We start from the raw sequence: 25,670 nt of genomic DNA, 5'->3' as shown, positions 1-25,670 counted from the left end.
TACATTTATTTTTCAGTCCTGATATATCAGTAACAAAACTTAATCTATCATGCAAAACCAAGAACTACTTCTAAATTTGCTTTTGTGATTACACATCTGAGAGTCTTCAGTGATAAAAAGCTATTTCTACTTTCAAACTAAAGGCTAGTAGCTTAAAGAGCCATTCCCAAAATAATGCTCTTATACAGAATGCCAGGTTACGGTCACAGAAATCATCAGACACTGTAAAAAAACACTACTAGATTCTTCCTGTAGGAAAAAACTTTGGCAAACAGTAAGTACTGCCCAAGAGAAGCTGATGTTCTCCAAATTTGGAACAGTTGCCCATGAAGAATGTTTATATTTTCAGTATCTACAATTTTTAGGAGAAGAGTCTGATGCACAATTGGCAAAAGATGATCCTGCATCCAAAAGCAACCCAGCGCCAGTTTGCAGCAATGGCTATTTTATTTTAAGCAGAGAACATTTTGCTACTCAACTGACAAGCTTGAGTGTATTTGAATGTCTATTTTCAACCACGATTGGGCAGATGTTCACAGGGGAGCCATAGCCACACAAGAATTCTTCCCTTGCTAAATTTCAGAATTGTGTCCAAAAAAGTGCCAAATTCACATGGCTCCAATCACCTGCCTGCGAACATACTAAAACTTCTTAACTTTCTTGAAAAGTCAGGAACGTTGTGGACACACTGAAGATCTTCCAACAAAGTCTTCAGAAATCACAGAGACACAGTTACAAGTTTTTTCCCACAGTGCGGTACAAGTTTAATTGTGCAAAAATAAAGTCATCAAGACTACAGCTTTGTTGTGAACTGAATAAAATTCCAGTGATGTATATGTATGGAAAAAGGTACTACTGCAATTAGAGCAAATAAACCATAATTGTTGTTGAGACAATCAGTGGTGCAATACACTGATCTTTCCAAGTGATTTAGACAACCTGTATTTAACTACTGTACATCAAGAGAATCAAATAAATGATGCCTAAAAGGAAAGCTAGTGGCAAACTGATGAAGTTTGAGACTGCATTAACTCAAAAGAACATTAAAAAAATGGTTTAGACATTCCCAGTGATGGCCAAGAATTAGTCTGTGATACTGCAGTTTATATTGCGTTTCAGCAAAACAAAGGACTTTCCTAACGCCAGTATTTATTTAAAGCACAGGAAGACAAACACTTTAAAACTGGATTTGAAACTGTGAGACACCAACAGTATTGCAAAAGAAATAGATGAGGTAAAAAACCCCAACAAACAAACACACACAACAAAAACCAAAACAACAAAAAACCAACCAACCAAAACAAACACTTTCAGAGCTCAGTCCTCTGGCTCTACCACTTAATAAAACAAAACCCACCAAAATAATACATAAGGGCAAGAAAGGTGTTGCTGAATCCTCTTGTCCCCATTAAAATCTTCCTGTAGTGCCTCCATCACTGAGGAAAAAAAAAGAGTTTTCAAAGCAATTCCTCTCCTTGCGCACCCATGTTTTAACACAACCAGATCGGACATTTGTAAGGTTGTTCTGTGCAGCTACTTTTTGGTCTTAACAAATCTATGTGCCTCTTGCAAAATCGTTTCAACATCTTAGTTATCCTGGTCTTCTGAACTTGGTTCCCAGTCAGAGTCTTCATCAGTAGGTTCACACTCCTCTTCCTCATCATCTATAAAGCTGTCATTAAGCTCATATTCATTTGGCTCATCATCGTCATCAGCTTTCTCCACAGCCCTTTTTCCTGTAGGGACAAAACTGTCAGACATTCAGGAACCATAAATACAGAAAGAAAGAAAGAGACTTTCCAAAGACGATCTAGTTAGCCTCTCTCCTCAAGAGGAGAGAGGAACAATTAAAACACTCTACCCAGGGCTATTTTGATTTTCAAGACTTCCATGAAAAGCTGTGCTATCTCTGACACCTACTGCAGCACTTACCAGTCTGATCACTTAGAAAGTTTTCCTTACTGGCTTTTCTTCCAGTGCCTGAAAAACAGTATCAGGCCTCTTCTGATAATGTGTTCCGATATCAGAAGATGACAATATCAGATGTTTTGTGATAACTCCTCTTTCCTCGAGTAGTGGCACACACAATTTTCCCAGTCATCTTCCTGCTATTTCTATACCTAAACAATTCATCTCTTGCCATTTAGCCTCTAGCTATTGCTATGCAGCTCTTTTGACCCTACATTTTCTGCCTTCATCCATACATACTTTCTCAGGGTTATTTTACACTCATACCCTTGGCAATCTGACATAGCTTTTAATCCTCATTCACTCCTTTCCCAAGCCTCAGGTTCTAGAAGGGAATCTGCTGGATCACTCGCCTCCTACGTTCTCAACTTGGATCCATGCTGGAGGGTCTGTTCTTCCTTTCTGAACACAGGTTAAGGCCATGACAAATGACAAACGCTTCTCTCCAGAGCTGGGTGCAGCCTGTTTCCCAGTTCAGTCTATTCCATTGTGCTGCCTTCTAATCTGCTGTCCATCCATTTTCTTCACAACTTACATTTTGTGATCAAATTGCTTTCTGCCTTCATAGTATTTCACAATGCTCTGTACTGGCAGGAAACAAAGACTAAGAAAGCTCTATTGACGACAAACAGATGCTGTTCCAGCATGTTCCTGAACTTCTTAGACAGCTTGTTTTGCAGTATTCTTTTAATTACTTGAATATGTTGGCACATTTAAACCAAGTCCCAGAGGCCAGATAATTCTGCTATTTGAAGAAGCCTTATCTAATTGACTTGGTAGTGTCTATACAAAGCTGCTGCCATGGCAGCACTGTCTTCTCCTTTTATTTATCAGCAGCTGTGAACCTTCAACAAGTTTATTTCTACTGCTTCCTGATTTTGGCAGATGTGTGTAACCCCTGCTCTACAAGCTTATATTGTCTCCCTTTTTTCTTACCTGTCCACAATTCCTAACCAGCTACACTGTTAATATTCCAATCGTGTTATTCTGCCCTTAAGTCATATCCCTGAGTAAAACCGTGATCATTCCTCTTCTTCCCAGCCTCCAATTTTTGCATTCTTATCTCATCTAGAGATAACCTGTCAATGATCTCATGTAGATAATTTATCTGTTGAGCAATTCTTGTCATCATCCTTCATATGAAACTATAAACACATTTTCTTATTTTTTTTCCCCAGCTACAGACTCCAGTCCAAATCATTAACATTTGTATTAACCACAAGCATTTCTCAGCAGCCTCTTGCAACCTCAGGTCAGAGCCCCAGGCACTCAAGCTCTATGTGTGGCGAACAAACACAAACACAAATACCTTGTGTAGTTAGATCACATCCTCTGTTAGCTACATTTTTCTATGAGTGGGAACATTACTATTCCAGAATTATCTTCTGGTCTAATTAACATTTTATACTCTACAGCAACTCTCACCCAAGATTTTCAAAACCATTTACAGCATTAGTCAAGTTTCTCAAAGATACATGATTTTATGGATGAATTGTGCTACAGGGGCACTGAATGACCTCCTAGAATAATGTCAGCCATGTGTGACACAGCCAATAATATAATTGAGAAAAATCCTATGGCTAGCAATCCATATTCTTTGAAGGACCAACTCTGCACCACCTAGAAGAAAATCCTGAAAATGCCAACTGCCAGTTTGAGCTGGAATCCACTATTATGCTTGCTAGTTTATTGTTTACCAGACTTCAGAGGAAATTAATCACATCTGTGTTTACTGGTACCAGCAGAATTTCTTACAAGAATCATAGACTATGGTCCTGCAGAGTGAATTATGTCTTGGAGGGGAGAGGTCAAAACAAAGAGGCTAATTCCAATAAGAACAAAATCTCTCTTCTCAGCTTACAACAATAGTAAGCTCAAGATCTGCTTAGCGAAGAAAAGCTCTTCTTCACTTTCACAGCACCGTGGGTGGTATTTTACAACAGAAGGAGGAATTCTGGCAAAACACTGATTACTTCTATCAAAATGGTTTGTTTGGGTCTAGGGTGTTGGTTTGTTGGGGTTTTTTGTTTGTTTTTTTCCCTACAAATTTAAGAGGAGCATACTACATTTTTCCTCTCCATACATCAAAGCTTCTAGATTTCAGCAGTGAATGATGCACTTCCTTTCATGTCTTCACACTCCATCTCTTTCCACTATGGTTTAATTCAGCCCCACAGCCTCTAAAGCTGCTCATTAAGCACAATTCTGCCTTTTCCCTGCCAACATATTTATCAAGATGACCCTGAAACTTTCTCTGAAATTATCTGCTTTGTGTGGGAAGAAAAAGCTTGCTGACCACCCCTTTCAAAGAGTTGTATTTGGAAGTGAGCTGGTCAGCTTGCTAGAAAACCTACAAAGGGTGTGTAGAAGAATCCTGCATAGTCCACAGCCCCAGCAGATCATTCATCTAGGCAGAAACAACGTAGTGAGGTCATTTAGGAGTCACAATTTAATGACAGCATAACTCTGGTTTTTTTGGTTTGGGTTTGTTTTTTGGGTTTTTTTGTGTGTGTGTGATTTGGTTTTGTTTTGTTTCCTCCCTTACAACTATTCTCCCAGTAATTAGCCTTAGATTATTTCTCAGAACATAGACCACATTCTCTACAGACAACTTGCAATCCCTCTGGTAGCAATTAGGCTAAGGATGTTAAAAACCAAAAATGTCAAATGTCACATAGGCAGTACCCTTCTTTTCTTGGCTGGTGGAGTTTAAATACACTTGTATGGAAATGAATCCCGCTGTGCTTAATGGCGCAGTCACGGCAAACAGCACGAAAGAAAGGTTAATGGAGCCCTGTCTGTCTGTGTGACCTTACATGACTTGGTACGACGGCCTCGGATGTGAACAAGCTGAGCCCAACCTTTTACAAGCTTTGCCCTCAAGAGAGCTAAGCAAGCCAGTCAACAAGACATTAAAAAAAAAAAAAAGCAAATACGAACAGCACTTTAATTAATGAATTCCCTTCCTTTCCCCTGTGCACAGAACATCAATTCCTCCCTGGTTCATACTTAGTAAGAGGAGTTGAATTTGAGACACTGAATTTCACTTCCGTGTTCAAAGTTTTACACGCTTACAAGAGCAGCACTTTTCCATCCACAGTCACACTTCGCTGGCCACCTGCCATAAGCTGTACACGTAGAATCTACTGTTCGGGTAAGGAAGGCATTCTTAAGAAAGGCACAGCTGCAATGTAAAGCCCTCAAGATTTAGATGTAGAGCGAGAAGGAGTTTAGACATGCACACAGTCCAGCTTACTTCATTATAAAATCTTAACCCCTCACTGCTCTTACAGTGCTGCTTACGATCCTCACCATGTTGTAACACAGATTTCAAGAAAGGGGGCAGTGACCAAGATGGGGCTGGTACTTGCATTGTGAAGCAAACTAGTCAGGTAACAAATATGCCTCAGAATATACTAGTGCACACATTCAGGATAAGGAAATAAGGGATCGGAAAGAAATTTCTCAGTGGAAAGTATAAAAGCAACTTCTTGAATTTACCCACAACAGAAATGGAGGGCAAAACACATTGCCTAGAAAACTAACTACATCTATTTGCAATTTTGTTTTCTCTAGAAGACAGATGTCTCTATTTTGAGGATTTCTTTAGGAAATGCCCAGCCACACCATGGTGATCTCAAGGAAGACAAACCAATTCCCACTTGGGATGCAGCAGTTCCACATCCTCACACCTTTTTCATGCCAGTGAAAGTGAAGACAGCCTATTATCAAACTTTCAGACCGCTCTTTAAAGCTCAATTTTAAATTATTTTAGAAAGTATACGAAGCTTCACATTTGGAAGCTGAGACAGAAGAAGCCTAGAAACAGACCTAAAGTATACTTAAAACTGGACTTTATGCACTGCAACACCTAAGTTAACATTGTTGGCAGCAGCAAAGCAAGCTAGGTGCTCCACTAGTAAACAGAGGAGATATTAATACACTGTAGTACAATTTACAGTATCAAGAGAGACTACAGCTTGCCTGTGCTACTACATAATCCCCACTGATGACTAGAAAGTAAAGAAAGAAGGATACATGCAGAGTTTACAGCAAGACCTGCCCTCAACTCGAAGGCATTAACCTTCTTCTACACTTCAGTCCTAACAAGAAGCCAGTACCTTACCTGAAACATCGATTCCTCATAGTAAATATAAGAAAAGCTCGTCAGCACATGCACAGATATCACTTGAAAGTTATTTAAAGGTCAATGCAACGCAGAAGGGATTTCTCAATGTTTCAAGAGCAATCAATCTTTACAGGGCAACCTTAACTAGTTGTGGATGAAATATTGGATTCCTTTCATCCTGTCATGACCCCTGTGGAAGGAAGAATCAATTTAGCCGCATTGTGTCTCTCCTTAAAACATTTGTTTGTTTTCTTGTCTGCTTCCAGGGAAGTACAGGAATGCTCGTCCAGGAAGCCTGGCACAAATTCCATTTCAGCACTATTACTTGTAAAAAAGTAAGCAGGGTTTTACCAAAATAACAACTACTTTCTCCTCAGGTGAGTATTATCAAGCATCTTCAGCACTACTAAATGCCCAAAAACCAAAGCAGATCGGTTGCGTCCCATGCTGATGTGCCCATTCATAACATTAGAACATACTCACCGTTCTTTGAAGTTCGGTGCCGGGTTCTTCTTCCAGTTTCTAAAGAAAGGAAAGTTATTAGTCAGGACAGAGCACAGCCCCGCAGAAGGGTTAGTCATAGAGGTTGCTACAACAGAAGACTGATTTATTAACATAAATGCTGTAATGACCACGATGTATTTACAAGTATAAAAACTACTCAGCTGCCCAAAAAATCCTTTTCTTTTTTTGTATTGAACGACTCCTGAGAGATTACCCAGATGAACAGTTCTTACACTTACGAACCCTGCCATCTGTAGACAAGTGTCATAAATACTGGTTGGGTTTATTTTATGCAGAAAGTGGAAGTATTTGAAGGCATTTAAATGTTTTACACTATGGTTTCCACAAATGCAATTTCTCCTTAATAATGTCATAATCCTGATTCTTTAAAGTAAAATACCTTATCATTACATTTCCATAACTGTTCTGCTCTGAAGTATGGTCTATTGCATTGGGTTTTCAAGTGGAAGAAATCTCCAAGTCCGATAATCAAAAAAAAGCACAAAAAATACCAAGTATCTCTTTGGATTCTTGAAGAACAGACAAAATGTAAACAGTACATTCCCCCATGTTTTTCAACAAGTCTAGTTACTGGAATACGAAAGGCTAGAAAATTCCAGAATAGAAACTCAGATTCAGTTTTAATTATATTCCCTCTAAGCCCCCCAGAAAAGCTACAGAAATAATTTCCTGCAGTATCCACTTGAAATATTGAGAAACACTTCAGTAACACCTAAAAATATTCCCTGTTTACACTGTAATACTCCAGCTCTGAATGGGGGAAGTAGAATAGAGAGAACCAGTAATATCACACTGTACCATGAGTAATTTTCAATCAAACCTATTAAACTCATGAAAATAGCCACTTGCCATGCAGCATTTTTGTCAATATGCAAGATGCAAAGCATATAAACCACATCAATTGTGTCTCACTTCAGCTGAAAAACATTTGAAAAAGTGAGGGCAAGTTTACAGAGGCCAAGCGACCTTCCTCATCCCAGACAAGGGCAAGGCCTCATACTTAAGAAGAACAAAGGTGCAGGTCAATACAAAATAAGCTGCAAATGCAGTGTTTTTCACTTCAAGTAGCTGAAAGTATTTTAATCCAAACTTTTGGTATCTGTTCCTGGGTTTTGGGGTTCCTCCCCTGCCCGCTTTGAGCTATCTTGAACAATTTGCCTTACCTGGAGGTGCACTGTGCTTGTATTCCAGCTTGTGCTGTGGATTCTTCCTGCAAAGAAGAGAACAGTAAAAGCTTGATTTGACATCTTGTTCCACACTTAATAAACCCAGAACTCCTTGGTATTTTATGGATAATTTTCATTTCTTTCTAAAATAAAATTCTGTGACCAGTGCCTTACTGTAGTGCCTCAGCTCACAGAATGTAGGGTGGAAAAAATTCAGGTTAAATAAGAATTTCTCTTGTTTCAGCTTCAAAAAAAGATGGCTGATCGAAAATAAGAGATGGGATGAGATAGTTTCCAAAGATGCATTTTTCCAGTTATTTACTCTCATTAAAAAAAGAAACCAGAACATAACTTCAGGTGCATTAAGAAAAATGCAAGCACAGGTCTGAGACATCCAGGCATAGCTTCTATATTCTACAACATCAGGCTACAAAGGAAGTAGTTTGTGAAAATTAAAGGATTTGGAAAGAACTGCTTGTCTCGAAGGATCACAGGGAGAGGCCACAGAAGGATTCTTCAGAGATTACTCATTTCTGCAGTACGCTGCTGCAATCCAGCAAATTCCATTTACAAGCGTGTATGTCTTCTATTAAAAAATAGCATCGAAGTAATCAAAGAAAAATTTTAAAAGTCAACTTACTCTTGGATCTGCAATACATGTTCCCCTCATTCAGGCTGTGAGCCAGGTCATTAACACACTCATTTATCACTCTCCCCCCAGTTATCCAATGCTGCTCTAATGTTTTAACTTGGTCCAACTTAGATTGGGCTAAACTGTCATGTTACAGGTACAAGAGGCTTTTCTCAGGACTGCATTCTAAAATAGTTTCAATTCTATTTATTCGTGTGCAAAAAAATTTAAAATTTTCTGTGGCTTTGGGAGAAAGCCAGTTCAGTTGTCCTAATGTTTGCTTCTGAAAATAAGCAACAATTAAATCCCACTATTTGACATACCATGTGACACTGCTGGAAACCTGAGATGAATTTCTGCAATTGCAGAAGTTTTTTTGTATATTTTAGACAATACCTTTGCTGTGAAGGCTGCCTTGTAAACTAGTTGCTTATTTATGTTTTCTTATTCTTTGAAAACAGAACACAGTTACTCTTCAGTAAAAAAAATCTTATTTTTATGTCAAATAACGTGACAAATTCACACACTTCGAGTTGATTTACACTTCTATAGCTACTGCTATTCGGAAGTACGTTTCATGTGCATTAGAAGTGATAGTTATCTGAATAAAACAAAGGAAGTACAGCTTTCTATTAAATAAACTGTACTGAAACAAACAAAATCACCTACTGCAGTGTTTTACCATTATCATCAGACTGTTTGATCACAACTCAAGGCATAGCATTTAGATCATTCAATTATGCTCCCTTCGAGTACTCACCAAGAGATAAAGACAACAAAAATAACAAGAAAACCCTTCAAATTACATCTGTTGCTCTGTTGAAAGAATTATCATTGCTTTGTGGATGACTCCTTTCCTCTACCTCCAAAGAATGAAACACAGATTAAGAAATGATCAGCTAATGCAGCACAGAGGTTTTTCTTATCAGGAAGGAGAGACAGTTTTGGTTTTGTCAAAGCATCTGCTGTGCTCCTGAAAAGTATGTTGGAAATGTAATTACTGGCATAACCCCAAATTTCTAGTCCTGAGATGAGAAATTCATCTTACAGATGTTTTCCGGAAGAGAAACAGTTCTGCATTAGCAGAATATAACATGGCTTTTTCTTAAAAGCTACCCTCATTTAGGATCCCCCACACTTTCCAAGAAAGAGGAGAAAATGTTTCTGCTCAGGTAAATCCTTATTAACAGCAGCCATTAGTTTCAATATGCCCCCTCTGAAGTGCTACTGCATCAAAATATATCCTTTTGTCCATTGTGTAAATTACACAGCAGTCATTAAACTCTGCTAAATAAAAGTGGAAAACCTAGATGCTGAGAATCAAACTGGAATAAAAGAATCTTTCGAAGAAAATCAACAATGCTTAAAAGAAACTGCAGTCAGCCATAAACTGGATTTTATTGCCTAAATTATGCTTTCTAACAAATGAAATACTGATTAAAATACAGTTTTTATACAAAACCTCAACAAATATTTTATCAAAATTTAAACTAAAAGTTACATATCGAGAACAGCATCTAAAAATAAACTGTTGTTTATATATATAAAAAAGAACAGTTTTCTACATGTTGACAAGTGAAAAAGTGTTGCTCTCTAGGTCACTGAATAGGTTCCAAAAGTCAAGTTTTCTTGTTCACCAGCTGAAATCACTAACAAATATTTTGCACAGTCTTTGGTGCTTTAAAGGCAGCAGTTTGTCCACAGTAAATTTCAGAAGGCACCAAGACTTTAGACAGAGCTATAATGACAGGTTACGCTCAAGATTTAACATCAAGAATCACTCATTATTCTATTGTCATTTAGTAACTCCAGGGGAGAACATTCTCAACCTGTAAAACAAGAAAAGCCATTTTGTACTGTCTTTCTTACCTGTAACAAGCCGTTCCATATGGACATTCAGGCCGGTTATCATCGTTGTCCTGACTTACGGTCTCTGTTTCATGATAGTCATCATCATTAGGGTGACTGAACTGCTGAAAGTGAATGGGATTCTTCCTGCAAAAGACACATATATATTGAGAACTAACTGTTCCATTTAAATACAAGGAGTGGAGAAAAGAAAGGAGTTACTGAATCAGTGACAATTTATTTTTCTGTGGTTACATAAAGAAGAACTTTTAATATTTAATGTTATGCAGAATGTAAGAGCTACTTTGAGGATAACAGAAGAAAAATTTTGTCTCAGCACATGCTGCAAAAGAGGTTAAAACAGGATTTTTCCTATTTGCATCAGCTTCAAGTTTCAGACCTCCAACACGTACACAATCGCCTGATGCAGCCACACAGCATGAATCTTACCCAGTGGTGACTCTCTTGGAGCTACCAAAGTGCTACAGAAACTGCTTCTGAAGGCTCAACTCAAGCTGGAAGGGCCAACGCACGGCAGCCAAACAACTGCGGTATCAAAGACGCCCCTCACCCTCGGGTTATCGCACATTAGCTCCAGGTGATGTCTCAACTATTCTGTTCTGTATGCAAGTGTCTATTCACTTGAATGCTTCAATTGCCAGCATATTATTCCAAATGGAGCAGGCTACTGGACACTGATTATGCTGCCAAGTTTGCCTTGGCTACCACGGTGTTTTATTTGAAATATCAAATTACGAGGATGACGTGAAGTTGTACCATAAAACGCGACAACTCTGCATGCAGTTGGGTCACAGCAAAGCTACTGATGAGAGCACTTTATGAGCATCCACGACTTTTTGCTCTACTACACTTACGCAGTTGAATCCAAGGTGAGCAAACAGTGAATACAAATATACACATAATTAAAAGAACACTTCCAGTCCTTCTAGGGAATAGGTTTGAATACACACCATACTAGACAAGGCAGCTACAAACACCACCACTTAGAGAAGAGTTTGATTTCTAAAACTCCTGTAAGTGATCTTAAAGAGAACACAGAAAACTAGGTTGCAACTTCAGGAGAAATTCATTTGACAGATCTAAACACACCACAAACATTACATCAAAGTGAGCATACTGATACCAAAAGCAATTTTTTTTCCCTCTATTATTTCTTTTAGAGACACTTTTTTTCCAAGCATAATATTTAAAAGCAAGAAATGTGAGATATTTTAATAAATTATTTGCCAAGAGACAGCCACAAAATACTTCAGTGACTGACCACACTAATTCCCAGAGTACATAATCTTCAATGTGTTTGGGGAAATTATAAAAGTGAATTGCTTACCTCAAGCAAGAGGAACGGCAACTTTAAACTACAGAGTAATTACTGTTTAAATTTACACTTGTTACAGCTGCATTTAGGAACACAAAGCCAGGAACATCTATGTAGTGAGCTACACACATAACGGCTTCCTCATTGATCACAGGCATTTTTTGCTTTACATTCATAATTCTCTCTTATGAACTCTACAGGGAACAGCCAATGTTAACTTCAGCATTTCAGCTACCACCATAAGAAAATAAAAGTTTTTGTTACAGCTTTTGCAAAACGACTACTTAAGCACTGCGAGTGCCACTCAGGACTCCTTTTAGGCATTTGAAAAAGATTCAATATTTAGTATTAATACTTTAAATCTCCATTTTCCTGGTACCTTTCACTCAGGAGACTCAACAAGCAAGCTGCAGATAAACTTCAATGAGCTACTTAGCAGAAACTTAGGGTCCCTTGGACCTATTTACATAGGTGACAGACTTCTTGTCCTGGTCTTTTCTGTTAATTTCTGCAACCGGAGGGTAAGTAAATACTGTTTCACTAGAAATCACTGCAAGGCTGCTTTTCCCAGTCATTTACTCTCCCACAAGTTCACGGGAAATGTCGCTTATGCCAAATTCAGGCTGGCTGCCTACTTCGTTTCCCATTTTAAAATTAATGGGATGAAACCAAGTCATTTTAGAGGCTACTTGCTTTGTTTTCTAAATGTGTAGAGCTAACTTATTAGCAATACTAGCACGAATTTTCAGTCATTTGAGACACAATTCATCTTCTCAAAAGGATACAGAAGCAGCTAGTGCTCTGTGAAATAATTATTACATTTATTCCTGCAATAAGATACATGTAGTACCATAGTCACCAGGGAAAGAAGGCCTAATAGCTGCCATTCAGCCAGCCTAGAGTATTTTACGAGATATCCATTTCCATTCAAAAATTTACTTTGAAACCTACTTGGACAACACTGAACAGCCCTTACTGGAGGAGAGAAAAGTTAAAAAAAAAAAAAAAAAAAAAAAAAAAAGTAGTACAGGAGGAAGGAGAGAAACAAAAGGGTCATGATGCACACTCCTTATCACAAGGCTTCAGGATTTTTTTGGCCAGTGGATGCTGCTCCTCAATTTGTACATTACCTGTGAGCATCTTAAACATGTCTTACTTCAGATGCTCACAACTAAGAGAAACATCATATTTCATCCTATCTTTATCTGGATTATTTGTACTTATTCCCCTTCTATGTGTTGTAAAATGATATCCAGCAAAATAAATTAGAAAAGCACATAGCTTATATTAAGCAAACATTTCCCCTTCTTGCAAAAATCTAAAGCTTCTTCCTTTCATTAAGTGTTTGGTTTCAAAATTTTTAATAGACCCAAGAGATTTGAGTTGTAAGAGCACAACATCTATTATGCCATGAGTTGCCCTCCAAAGTTAATTAGTTTCACAACAAAACCTCACTGCACAGGAATGTTATTCATATCATCAAATCAAAATCATTAAGCTTCCCTCACAGAAAAGTTAACCAATTAAAAGTCTATTAAGAATAAAGTTTTATCGGAGATTTGCCTTCTCATAAACACACAGAGTTACTGCCACTTTCACAGAAGCTCTGAATTTGTGTACTCACACTTCATGATGCAGAAAACGATGCAAATAAAAATCATGCAAATAAAACTGATAAAGTTCTTCAGAATCAACGCAGTCATCTCAAGCAGAAGTCAAATATTGCTCAGTGAAATATTTAAGACAGTTTTTCATCTGTGCAGCTACTAAAAGCACCTTAAAAGCTTTTTCTAAATTAAGTTTAACTGATTGGGTCAGGATCCCTGGCTCCTCATCACATGCAAAGACCTCTGCCATCTCCAGGGCCTATTTTCTCAGCTACTAAAGAAACTGGTAGTGAAGATGTAACGAATTACCAGCACTAGTCATAAAGCAAAAGAACTCAAGCCTGAAGTTATGCCACGACTGCATGCAAGATGTTTGTAAGTTCTAAATTGTAAGTCTTAGTAAAAGACTCAAAAAGAGATAGACGCAGGTCTGCAGCTGCCAGATTTACAAGTTTAAAGTTAAACAAAAAAAATACTTATTTTCATAAGCAAACAAAGAGCAAAGTATTTTTGCGAAATGCACGCACAAATCCAAAAGTTGGTTGAGCGTGTCCTGCTTTGACAGCCACGGGAAAGATTTACACATGCCCACTCAGCAGAGCACTGTATCGCGGGCTAGCAAAACGAGAGAATTGTGCACAAGAATTGTGAGCCACGGTTTTAGGGACTGGAGTCCCAGTCTACCGCACCTCTTCTATGTAGCTCTTCAAAAAGGGGGTTGAGTGTAGATTTATTTTTAATTCCCTATTCTTCTAACTTTGGAAAAACAAGCAGCAGACAGGAAAACAAACACGAGACTATTCGAAGAGTAAGCTCCTTGACAACAAATACAGTCACATATAACACACACAGAGCACTTTGCCTCCTGGTGGTAACAGCAGTTTATTTGAATCAGGTAAAGCTTCAAGCTACCTGAGAAAAAGAACCTGATGTGAAGGATGACAAGAAGAATCCCTGGAGCAAGAGGTGTGCATCGAGCTTGATTCTTTCCAAAGCAGCGCTTTCAAATTAGTAAATGAAGAAACTGAACTACGGATTACAAAGCCATTTCCTAAATGTTTAAGATATGTGTTAAAGAAATCTAATAGAATTAACGGAACTAACGCTTAATCTTTTCAGTTTGTATTGTTCTACTAGGCACCTGACAAAGGTGCCAAAGTCATATCCAGAGGACAAGTACTTCTTAATATGGGTTTACAAAATAAAGACTAGAGCATTTAGTTATTGGATAAATTACATTTTGTGAACAAGAAACGTCACCTAGAAGAAAACTTTAAAGAAATGTTATGGTTACCAAAGCAGCACTCATTTAAGATGTTGATGCTTACTGCACATCTTGTCAGGAGTCACCTTTCGTAAGGCTAAAGTAATGAAGGAGAGGGAAACCACCTACCCATTGCACTCAAAAGAGCAATCAAAGAAGCTCCTCATCCTTAGCAACTCTAAAAACTAGTTATTGCTCAAGGAAAACACTACACAATGGAAAACTGAATATGCTACCAAGGTGTTCCTTCAAAGCAGATGTTCATGTCATGCTTACATAAATGTTCTGTTAAAAATAAGGGTAACTGCAATGACTTGCTTTACTCTAACAGAGCTATCCCACCATGCAGAAAGACTACCTGGTGGTCTTGTACTAAAAGCAAATGCTAAGACAGATCACAAACCGTATTTCTTTTGCTGCAAACAGGCGGGTTTAGTTTCATGACATTTCCTGAGGATCAACACGGATGGTTTTGATACTTCGTCTTTACAAATTTCTCCAAAATAAGATTTTGGAATGTGTTATTTCAGAGCATTTTTTCTTATAATGCAATACTTTCCAAAAGTACCGCTGCCAAATGTTTTGGAATAAACACCCAAGAAAAAATGTGCACATGCAGACCCCTATTCCTTATTACCTGTAACTAAAATTTGCCTTCTTAAACATTAGGAATCCTTCAGCATATCAGAGCATTAATCAGCTTAACCCCCATACAGGAGAAAACTTGTTTGAGCAAAATTAATAGTAGCTGAAGCAAACTAGAGGTTGCATTTGTACTACTGGATCAGCTTAACTGCCTAATAAAACATTTTTTCATCATATTCATTAAGGCAAAAACTGAGATATGTGAAAGCTACATAAAAATTGGAAGTCTGATATGTTCATTAACACAACAGCTTTACGCTTTTGATTTACACAGTTATCTGCAGCATTAGGCACAGCAAACATAAACAAGAAGTTTAGAAAATAAGCAAGCACAGTAAATAGCAACCTCACTGTTCTTCCCATTGCTCAAGTCCCTCAGAGGAAGAGGAAAAAAAAAACAGAAGAAAATTTTTTTTAAAAAAAGAAAACCACAGGACTCTCTGTTTCCTATATTACCCTTATCTTTCGTGCTTACAATGTACATGGATTTACCTACATCTCAAAACCCTCTCCTAAATGCAGTTCTCAGGTCACTGGCCATTTGCTTGCCTCAAGAACACCTCCAGATTTGTGTCTTCCCCTCCATGTATCACCACATGGCACTCCAGATCTTTTCTGGGCAAAAAGAGCTAGCCAGAGATCAGGCACTCAGCACTGATGTTTTGGAACTTCACTGGAACATTTGTATCTCACAGATTTGTATAACAGATCTTTCACTGTGAATTGAGAGGATAAGAGAAAAAGAAAAAAAAAAGTTCTTCACTTGTATTACCAAAGAGGCTGAGCAGATAAGGGTTAACATGGAGTTTGTAAGTACGCCTTCTTCTGGTTTTAGGGCAGGAGTGGAAGCTAATGAAAAAAGAAAAAAAAAAAAAAAACAACAACACCAACTGGCCAAGTTATAATAAAACTAAGTCTTGACTATTTAAGAAATGACAAATAATAGGTATTTTAATTATTCAAATAACAAAACATGCAATTACCTCAATAAATACAATCATCTTTCACAAAAGTGAAAAAAAATGCCAATAAAACAAGCCTACAGGGTCTATGTTGGGCATTTCAACCACAGACATATCTTCTCCCTTCTGGTACATGCACAGTACACACAGGTTTTTTTACTTTCTTTTTGAAATTGACTAGTTTTTTCTTATTTCCTAGAACACTTCATCTTTTAAAGTTGCTGAAGTACTTCATCCCTTGTTTGGGCTATATTAGCAGCTAGGAAGCCATCCTGGCTCCTCCTTTCATACTTTTAAAATTCTTGTTATGCCATTTGCTTCTCATCAGTCTCTTGTTTACCAAAATTTTGCCAATCAAAGCTTGTAACAACTTTACTGTTTTCTCTTCCACAGCCAATACATTACTTCTTAATAATAAGCTAACTTAAGCTAGTTTTAATTTTGTTTTACCTGTAACAGCCTGTTCCATACATGCAAGGTGTCCTCTTACGCTTCATCTGTTTGGAGCTTTCTGAAGCATCTGCACTTCTGGTTGAATCAGAAATCTCAGTCTTGTAATCCAGATTTGCATCAGGCTCAAGAAACCCTTCCTGGGCATCAAAATATTGAGCAGTCCTGCCCCTGTGCGCTTGTTGGCTTGCAGAACCAGTAATCTGCTCTTTGTTTTCTGTTTCCTCAATTCTACTTGTTTTACTGGAGATCTGACCTATTCTTTTAGAACATTTACTATGCAGCTGCCTATCACTTCTTTCCAGAGAACTTCCAGGGTTTTTTGTTCCAGTCTTGCCATTTCCTTCCATGTTTCTCATGGTACTCTCAAGAGGAAATCCAGATGTATTCTGTGGAACAAGGTTACATTTTGAAGGACCTGAAAATTTACGCTCTTCAGAATTAAAAGCTTTAAGGTCAAACTTTGTCTCATCTCATCATTCCGGTTTTCAAAATCACAGAACCGCTCAGGTTGGAAGGGACCTTCAAAGATCATCTGGTCCAGCCTTTAAAATCTTCTACTCCACTTTGCAAACTCAAGTTAGCTCCTAAATACAGCTGCTGAATGAAAGGTTCAAGTTAAGAACACAGGCACACATAGAATTTAAAGAAAAAATTATCCGAGAGCACCTGTCCTCAGTTTCAGTTCCCTCATACCACAGTCAGGCTCCTCTCTTACCACCTCAGTTCGCGAATATTCCTTTAGCTTAAATTAATTTCCAATGCTCCTGAAAAATGAATGGGGGTTATACATGTGAAGATATAGCAGACTCTAGAAGAACGTATATTCCTGTACAAGGATCAATTTCAGTCCCTTAAGTACGAATGTGTAGGGATATGTACTTATTTATGTATACATGAGAGATATATGTGAATTCATTATATACACCTTGAGCTCAATCCCAACCCAATTAATCTTGAATGCTTCAGGTCATGACTCTAAATCATAAAACGAGTTTGTCAGTAGATACCATCAGGCAACAATTTCACTTTGGACAAATATTGCATTTTAAATTTTGGAACATATGTAGACTTAAAATAAGAGATGTGTGTTTTAGAAAACAAATGAGATACGTAACTAAAACAGGAACATTGTCCCAACAACCAAGACGTTACCTGGAAGCATACCTATATGGAAGGCCGGACTACTCTGATACACCACAGAACTATTCAAAGGTCTCGGCTCTCTACCTTTTATTACTAGGTTCCCCCTGTAGTAAATGTATACTTAGTTTTACATGGATGCGTTTGGCAGAGCTTGAAAATCAGCTGGTGGTCTCCTACTTTATTTTGCCCCTTTCAATACAAGTCTCACAAAATGTTAACCAAAACAATTACATTTGAGCAGCAATGTGATTAAGAAAGGGCAAAGTCAGCATTAATATCAAATTATCAAATGATCCTGACAGCAGCATATTTAGTGTATGTCAACTCAGAGACACAAATGACTCTTTTATCAAGACTCCCAAAATAAGGCTCAGCAAAAAAACTGCAGCTTAGGAAATAAGTCCTCATTTTCAAAAGGAGGACTAAAATACTCTAATTTGCCACTCCCACTTGTGGCTTCTCTACTACATACTTCGATCCATTGCCTGTATTGTATATAATGAGTTTAAACCCTTTCACGTTTATTATGATGAAAAAACAGGTTGCAATCAAGGAAAACCAGAGACAACAGCACTATTGGCACTGGTTATAACATGTATGTGACCTCACTGCCATCTGGAGGCTGCTGGCACTTAGAATTAAGATTCTTTTTACTTCCTACCATACAACGGATTTTCTCAGTTGCCTTAAATATGACAGCAGGAGTGATTTTGGTTTTCATATCAAAATTCCAATCTTTTAGAGCTCTCTCTGATTATTACTTTTGCTTGCACTAACCCATTATTTTTTCTGCAAAGTTCTGAAAGCAATTTCTTACACTGTGCTTGAGAGAAAAGTGATTTATGAAATTATTAGGAGAAAGTAAGTAAGGCTTCATGCTTAGAAACTGCAAAATGAAATCATTCATTATGTAGTCACTCACCTTATAATCTGACAAAGAGAAAACAGCATTGCAGCTAGTATTAATGTACCTGACCTACGACAGAGCTCACCACTCAGAACACTTTTTCAGATTAAAATATACCACTATGTTGTATCAAAACTACCCTGAAGGGCATGCCCTCCATCAGGAGATCATTCCATTTAACATTAAGATTTAATTAAAAAACAAAAGTCCCCAATTGTTTTCAGTGTCAAAAACAATGAAGCATTCCAAATAATAGTATTTTAAGTATTTTATCAGATCCTATAACGGATCCAGGCAGTTCTAATATTAGAGATCAGAAACACCTCTCCAGGTTGTTCACTTAAAGGAAAAGTCAGAGAAAGCCTCACTTTGGTCTCACCAGAATATGTTTTGTCTTTGATGATGATCCTTTTCATTATCAGCAGGGTGCTATCAGTAAGCATTTAACTGCCTATAAATGCAACTGTACTTTAAAGACACACAGACACACTGGGCAGCTGGACTGAAGTGTCTGTTCACTCACTGCCGCAGATCGTTCTGGATTTCAGATTACTTGTTCTTTTTCCTTTTTTTTGACCCAGATTTTGAGATAGTGACATAAGCACACTCCCTGCTACCTTTCTTCAAAATACAGCAGTTGCTAACCCACATACCATAATTCTCTGACCATAAAACTTCAGCAACTAGAATGCCACTAGTTTGGGCAAAGTCCAGTGACACATTACGTCAGTGTCATACCATCACCTATCCCTAAAGGATTCTCAGGAAAAGAAACCACCAATCAAGCCACTCCTAAGACCAGTACTTTCGCCCATGTATGCCAGCTTCTTGCTGTAAAGCGGAAAGTCTGGTATTTCTGTGGAATGTTCGGGGCTTAAGTTCAAGATCAGGAGAAGTGTAGAAAAACCAAGTCTCTGAAGGCTTCCAGGATTCTTCTTATTGAGCTGTCCAATGGACTGGCATTTCAAAACAAATTTTAAACAGTAAAGCACAAGTAGAACACGTATTTGTGTTGTAGACTCAACCTTCAACATGACATTGCCAACTACATTCTCATTTTTTGAAATACCATGGTTCTGCCCCAAGCCAAAAAATTACCTGAGATGAGGGGACGCGGATGGAAAGATGGCTTCTTTTCCTTTGATCTTGCTCTTCACCTTCAAAATCCTCTATAGTTTCTTCAGAAGCTAATCTTCTTTTCTGTTGCACATTTACTTCTAATGACTCCATATCACTTCCTCCCCTTCCTTGGCCTCCTTTCACTCTATTACCTTCAAAGAAAAATAAAAGGGTACTTTTGGAATGCAACTTCTACAGTGAAATCCTGACCAGATTAGAAATCTTAAAACTACATTGAAACAGGACACTGGGAAAAAGCATGAGAAATAGTAGCAGTTGTGCATGTGCTGCTTCAATGGCACATTTTTCACTTCCTGATTATAGGAGTAAAAATCATGTAATAGAATAAAAGAGATGCTTGAGGGGGAAAATAATAAATATGTGGCAAAGAATATTCTGGACTGACTGTATCAATATGACTGACAATTTCATTTACACAATAGGAGCTGATCAAGTAAACCAAATGTCCAAGGACAACTTTTACCACAGACGACCTTTCATGTAAATATCACTTCAGATATACACACAATCACAAATTAATTGGAACATGGCAAAATCAGGGTATGCCCACTTGCCTAGTCAGCCATGTGATGGTTGCTTATTTCATCAGCCACTAACTGACAGAAAGACAGCAAGTGTTGTGCCTCTCTTTGGAAAGCTTAATATCTCAGAAAATTTTAAGTTCTCTCTACTGAAGTAGTATTTTCTGGATATGTAGTTGGGAGACAGTGAGGGCCATTGTGCCGGTTTTGTTATAGCTCCATCTGCTGCAAAACACATTCAGAAGGAAGATACTCGATGACATTTTGCAAGACTTCAAAAATGTGAAGACTTCAAAAAACCCTTGAAAAAAACACAGCCGTGCCAGAGACATCTGTAAGAAGCAAGGAATTTTTCCAGGTGTTAATGTCTCACTTCAAAACAACAAATCAGTGTTCCCTTTCCAGTAGGAAGACATACAGATGAGAAACAAAAGGGCAGCCTTTTCATTTTATTCTCTACTTTTCCGTCCAGTGCCACCCTAAAAAGATGCAAACCTTTTCACAATTTTAAGGAAATAGGAGATTTGCAGAAGAGATTGGTTGTTTTATTAAAGCAGCCCATTTTAAGCTGGAATCATTATCTCACATAATGAATGTTTAAACAGCTCCAATAGTGTTTGTCTGTATCCCTAGCTCCTCAAGGTCAGGCCTTCAACATCACACAGGTATCCCTTACCCACACAGCTCCAAATCTCAGCATCTAGGTGATCAAAATGTTCAGTCTTTGAAACAAACGTTATATACACATCTATAAGAAACATTATAGTATTTTTGGAGAAAAAACACAAACCAACAACAGGAAAAACAAACAAACCCCACCAACACACAAACCCAAACCAAAACATAATAAAACAATCACACTAGTGCAGAACTCAACATAGCCAGTGGAAGTCCTCTGGCACATGCAATTATGCAATTTTTGCATGAGGGAATAACCCAGCAGAGAACAGTCGAGATTTGGGGGTGAGAGGGAAGTAATGTTTCTTCTGCTTCTTGTAATTTTCTCAAAATTAGCTTTTGAGGAAAGGAATAGGCAGGGTAGCCAATGGCATATGACAGAGGTGTTGAAAGCCACAATTGCCCAAGTCAATCCATCCAGACACTGCACTCGCTAGAGAAGATAAGAAGCAATTGGTCAGACACTACATGAAACACTTCTGTAGGTCTGCTCAGGCATCATGAGTCAAATTCCTCCATTGCATCATCTCAATACAAATAGCAGGTGGAAAGAGGGGCATTAAATAATAAATGTTGAACACAGAGAAGCAGACACGCACACATCAGTCACAGTTCATACACTTGGACCGACTAATGAAGGAAGCTCAACAGTCACCACCTAAACCACCTCACCCCAGAACGGCAAGCAGGTTGGGGTGGCCTGTCTTCAGCACAGAGAGAGACAGAAACACTGGTGATGTGTTAATGTACAGAGTCATTTACCTTCCCCTCTCTCATTTCCTTAGTCCTCCTGTTTCATCGACAAAAGTCAGAGCAATAAATGCCTTGTGATAAGTTTGTCAGAAAATGCCTAACGGCAGCTTTAGAAGTCTTTATAAGCTCCCGGGACCAAAGCCAGACATCCTAGAAATTTTTCTTGGGATTGTGCCAATGCAGCACCCTTGTGTCTCCTATTGATAGCGACTAAACACAGTTTTCTACTGCTGTTGCCACTGATATAATATAATATGCTGGAGAAGTTTATCATACATTCAGCAGTTTCCTTTTGCAGGAAGGCCAAGAGACCATGCAATGCTATTTTAGCCTCAAAAAGGCAAGAAGCTACTATACTGCTATGAACTGCTCCTCCTAGGAAGAAACTTTGGACTAATCAATCAAGTTTGGTTCAGTCACGGTTAAAAAACTGACACATGCCACCACACAAAAAACCCCACCTTTACAACCTGTGAAATTAGAAGAATCTACATTTAGAAGGGCAACACATCAGTGACTTAAACGTGGAGAAGACTTGGAATTAAAGCTACAAAAACCATCTAGTATTTACATACTAAACAAAACAGGCAAGTTTATAGGAAAGGGCTTCAGAACATGAGATGTTCAGCTGTCCAAAGAGAATATATTGCTTGGCATGAAAAAAAAAAAAAACAACCACCACAAAACAGAAAGAAAACAAACTGATCAGAAAGAACACTGTCACATGCATAGGACTGATGACAAAGGAGACAACAGAAGTCAGTCTCTGTTAGCTGCCAGGCACAGAACATGGAAAAAGAAATAAGAAATTAATACTTTGTACCACCACCTGTATAATTTTAAAAAAATTATATCAAAGCACATAAATATACTACAAATGTACTACACATGTACTACACTGCAAACCTACCTCCTTCCATTACTGGTTCAGAAATCCTCTGAACAAGATCTGTTTCCAGCATCCACGATGGAAGAACTCGCCTTCTTTGAAAAGATTTTGACTGTTCGCTTTCATTATCATGATCAAGAAGAACCTGAAACAATATTACTGTTTAGTACCTTTCTCCAGTTAAAAAAAGAGGTGGGAAAACTAGAATATAATTTTGTACACAGTTATGTCCTTCAAACACAGCCTAGATTACGGTGCCCATTGCCTGAAATTTTTTTACGGTTCCTACCCACTCTGAAAAACAACATCTATGGAAACCTTCATTCAGTTAAAAAACCAAAACAACACAAACAAACAAAAAAAACCACACACACCTCCCTTGACCTTTGGGGTTCACAGAAGAGCTTTATCAGCATCTTGCTATAGAGTTTCCACACATAAAATAAGAGAAAGAGGAGGTTTAACAAACAAATGCCTATTTGAAAACAAACAAACAAACCACAACAAAACAGAAGAGTCTTGCTAGCATTCTCTCAATTCCTTTCTCCAAAAAGGAACCACACTCTAAACAAATTAAACACACCGAAGTCACATTCAGTACACACTTATGTGCTGAAAGTAATACTATCAGTTTGATAGTAAGGCTGACATTTCATTTATTGCACAGTTACCTACTATACAATTATGTTGACCAATGTGTCTCTTTAAGCACTGTGTTGCTGGATACAAAACAGAACACCTAAGAAAAATCCTACTGGCTCCATACACCATTTATCAGACTGTCTGAAAGCCATTTGACTCGGCAACATTTAAAAAAGCAAGAGAGGCTTGCTTTGCTGGACAGGACGCTGCCTGCCAAGGAAAAATTGGAGGGTTATTCTTCTGTGTGTTCATAAGGATCTTGACAACACAACTCCACCACAGTTGTACTATTCAAATTAAATAGGCTCCTAGTACACTATAAACAGTTATTACTTATAGCCAGCACACAGCACCTACAGTTCAACTCCAGGCTCTCCAGATAGAAATTTCAGAGGCCTCTAGGCTGGTCACTCATTCCCCAAGGCCTTCACAGGTACTTACAGGGCAGTTACTGATAAGGACCAGAGACCAGAACTGGACTTTGTTCTGTAGTACTGAACTCAGCGACCGTACAGCTATCCCTGTAGCAATCGCGATTTTTGTATATTCCAGAGAACCGATTACTGCGGCATAATAACCATAAACACGTAACAGAAACATATTTATATACTAGTAAAGCATACAATCCCAGTCAATAAAATAACAGATGCTTTAAGCATAGAACTTTACCAGAGTTTACTTCTCAGGGGGAAAAAAAAAAAAAAAAAGTTTAGAAAACACAACACCTTCGTTTTGTCTTCAACACATGCTTACAACTATTAAATTAATTTCAAAATTAAGCACCCACCAAATGTCTGGAAGTAGTGTTGTTTTTTCTCATTTTGGTGGCTCCTTGTATCTCAGAGTTGGAATGTGTTGGTTCTATTAGCAATGGACTATAAGACATCTCAACAGGACGAATAGTCAGTCCTTCTTCTGCATCAGTCTCTTGATGTTTTTCTGAGAAAGCAAATTAATTTCTATCCAGTCAAACTCATCACGAACACAAACACGTACTTCCCACTTAAACACAGAAGTTGGTCTGAACATTTGCCATTAATACACTTCTAAACTGAACATAAGGTACTCTTACATCAACAGAAAAAATAAACATGCCTTCTTTTCTACCTTCCACTGAAAGTATTTTGAACCAAAGACTTTCGAATCGCTGCTGACCCTTACTGCACTGTGTTTTGTTTTTTAAGTACATGATTTATACTAGTCTCCGCCATCATGACAAAACTTTGATAAAGCTGAAATTACAGTTTAGGATTTGCTCTACCGTAAGTCTGTGCAACTTCTCAAAATTTGGTTCTATACTAAGTCAAATAATGTTAAGATGCAGTATTCAGGACCAGATGCCCAATGAATCCAGCCCTTCTCGTTGTCACCAAAGGCTACGAGTCTGCAGCTCTGAGGTGACACCACGTACTCAGGTGCTTGAAGCTGGTTTTAAAAGCTTCAGCTCTGAGCTACCACATTCAAAACGTTTTTCAGTCGTGAAAGAGCACTGAAATTGCAAGTGTTTTTCCTCCAATGCTTTGCCCTTCGACAAGTTGACTCACTAACACAAAGGATTAGTAAAAAGTCTAAATACTGCTGTATTCACTGCACAGCACCACTCAGGAGTTGCTGCTGCCCCTTCCACGGCTTTTTGCATTACAGGGAAGGCACCCACTGACCAGCCAAACTGTTCACTCTGTCGCAAAGAAAAACACAAAGAGAATCATAGAACAGTTTGGTTTGCGAGGGACCTTCCAAGCCCGTCCAGTGCCACCCCTGCCATGAGCAGGGACATCTGCACCAGCTCAGGTTGCTCAGAGCCCCGTCCAGCCTGGCCTGGGATGTCTCCAGGGATGGGGCATCCACCACCTCTCTGGGCAACCGGGGACAGTGTTTCACCACCCTCACTGTAAAAAATTTCTTGCTCACGTCTGGCCTGAATCTCCCCTCCTTCAGTTTAAAACCATTACCCCTTGTCCTATCGCAACAGGCCCTGCTAAAAAGTCTGTCCCCATCTTTCTTACAGGCCCCTTCTAAGCACTGAAAGGCCACAATAAGGTCTCCCCGGAGCCTTCTCTTCTCCAGGCTGAACACCCCCAGCTCTCTCAGCCTGTCCTCCCAGCAGAGCTGCTCCAGCCTCGGATCATTTCTGTGGCTCCTCTGGCCCCTCTCCAGCAGGTCCGTGTCTGTCCTGTGCTGAGGACCCAGAGCTGGACACAACCGACCTCAGTCCACCCTCCCTTCCCAAACAGGCCCCTCCAGGCGCTTCTCGAAAGGTTTCGGTTCCGCGCCGGCTCCTCCCGCCCTTTCCCCCCCGCCACGGAGCCGGTAACGAGCCCGGACCGGGGGCTGCAAGTCACAAAGCGCCCCTGACCTCGGGGGCTCGTCCGCAGCGCGGCGGTGGCCGCACGGGGCCCTCAGGCCAGCCCGGGCCGCCAGCCGAGGGGCCGCTGCCCAGGGCCGCTCCGGCGCGAACGCGGC

At 38.9% G+C, this 25,670-nt stretch overlaps 1 protein-coding gene across 3 annotated transcripts; it reads right to left on the bottom strand.

Moving 5' to 3' along the window:
* Positions 1–598: 598 nt before the first annotated feature.
* Positions 599–25,670, bottom strand: APLF (aprataxin and PNKP like factor). 3 transcript variants are annotated; one of them, XM_065631366.1, is made up of 9 exons: positions 25,564–25,670; positions 23,995–24,146; positions 22,587–22,710; positions 19,683–19,855; positions 16,532–16,920; positions 10,289–10,414; positions 7,786–7,832; positions 6,581–6,619; positions 600–1,736 (listed from the first exon to the last, which is right to left on the bottom strand). In XM_065631366.1, exons 2-9 carry the CDS (start codon positions 24,091–24,093, stop codon positions 1,588–1,590), a joined length of 1,146 nt encoding a protein of 381 aa, XP_065487438.1. In that variant the 5' UTR covers positions 24,094–24,146; positions 25,564–25,670; the 3' UTR covers positions 600–1,587. The 3 variants fall into 3 exon arrangements, with proteins under 3 accessions (XP_065487441.1, XP_065487438.1, XP_065487440.1); XM_065631368.1 differs by lacking the exon at positions 600–1,736 and adding an exon at positions 5,885–6,287; XM_065631369.1 differs by lacking the exon at positions 25,564–25,670 and having other exon boundaries at positions 599–1,736; positions 23,995–24,140.

Source organism: Caloenas nicobarica, chromosome 3 (assembly GCF_036013445.1).
Source record: "Caloenas nicobarica isolate bCalNic1 chromosome 3, bCalNic1.hap1, whole genome shotgun sequence".
NCBI classification, from domain to species: domain Eukaryota; kingdom Metazoa; phylum Chordata; class Aves; order Columbiformes; family Columbidae; genus Caloenas; species Caloenas nicobarica.
This window is presented reverse-complemented; position numbering and strand designations above follow the sequence as displayed.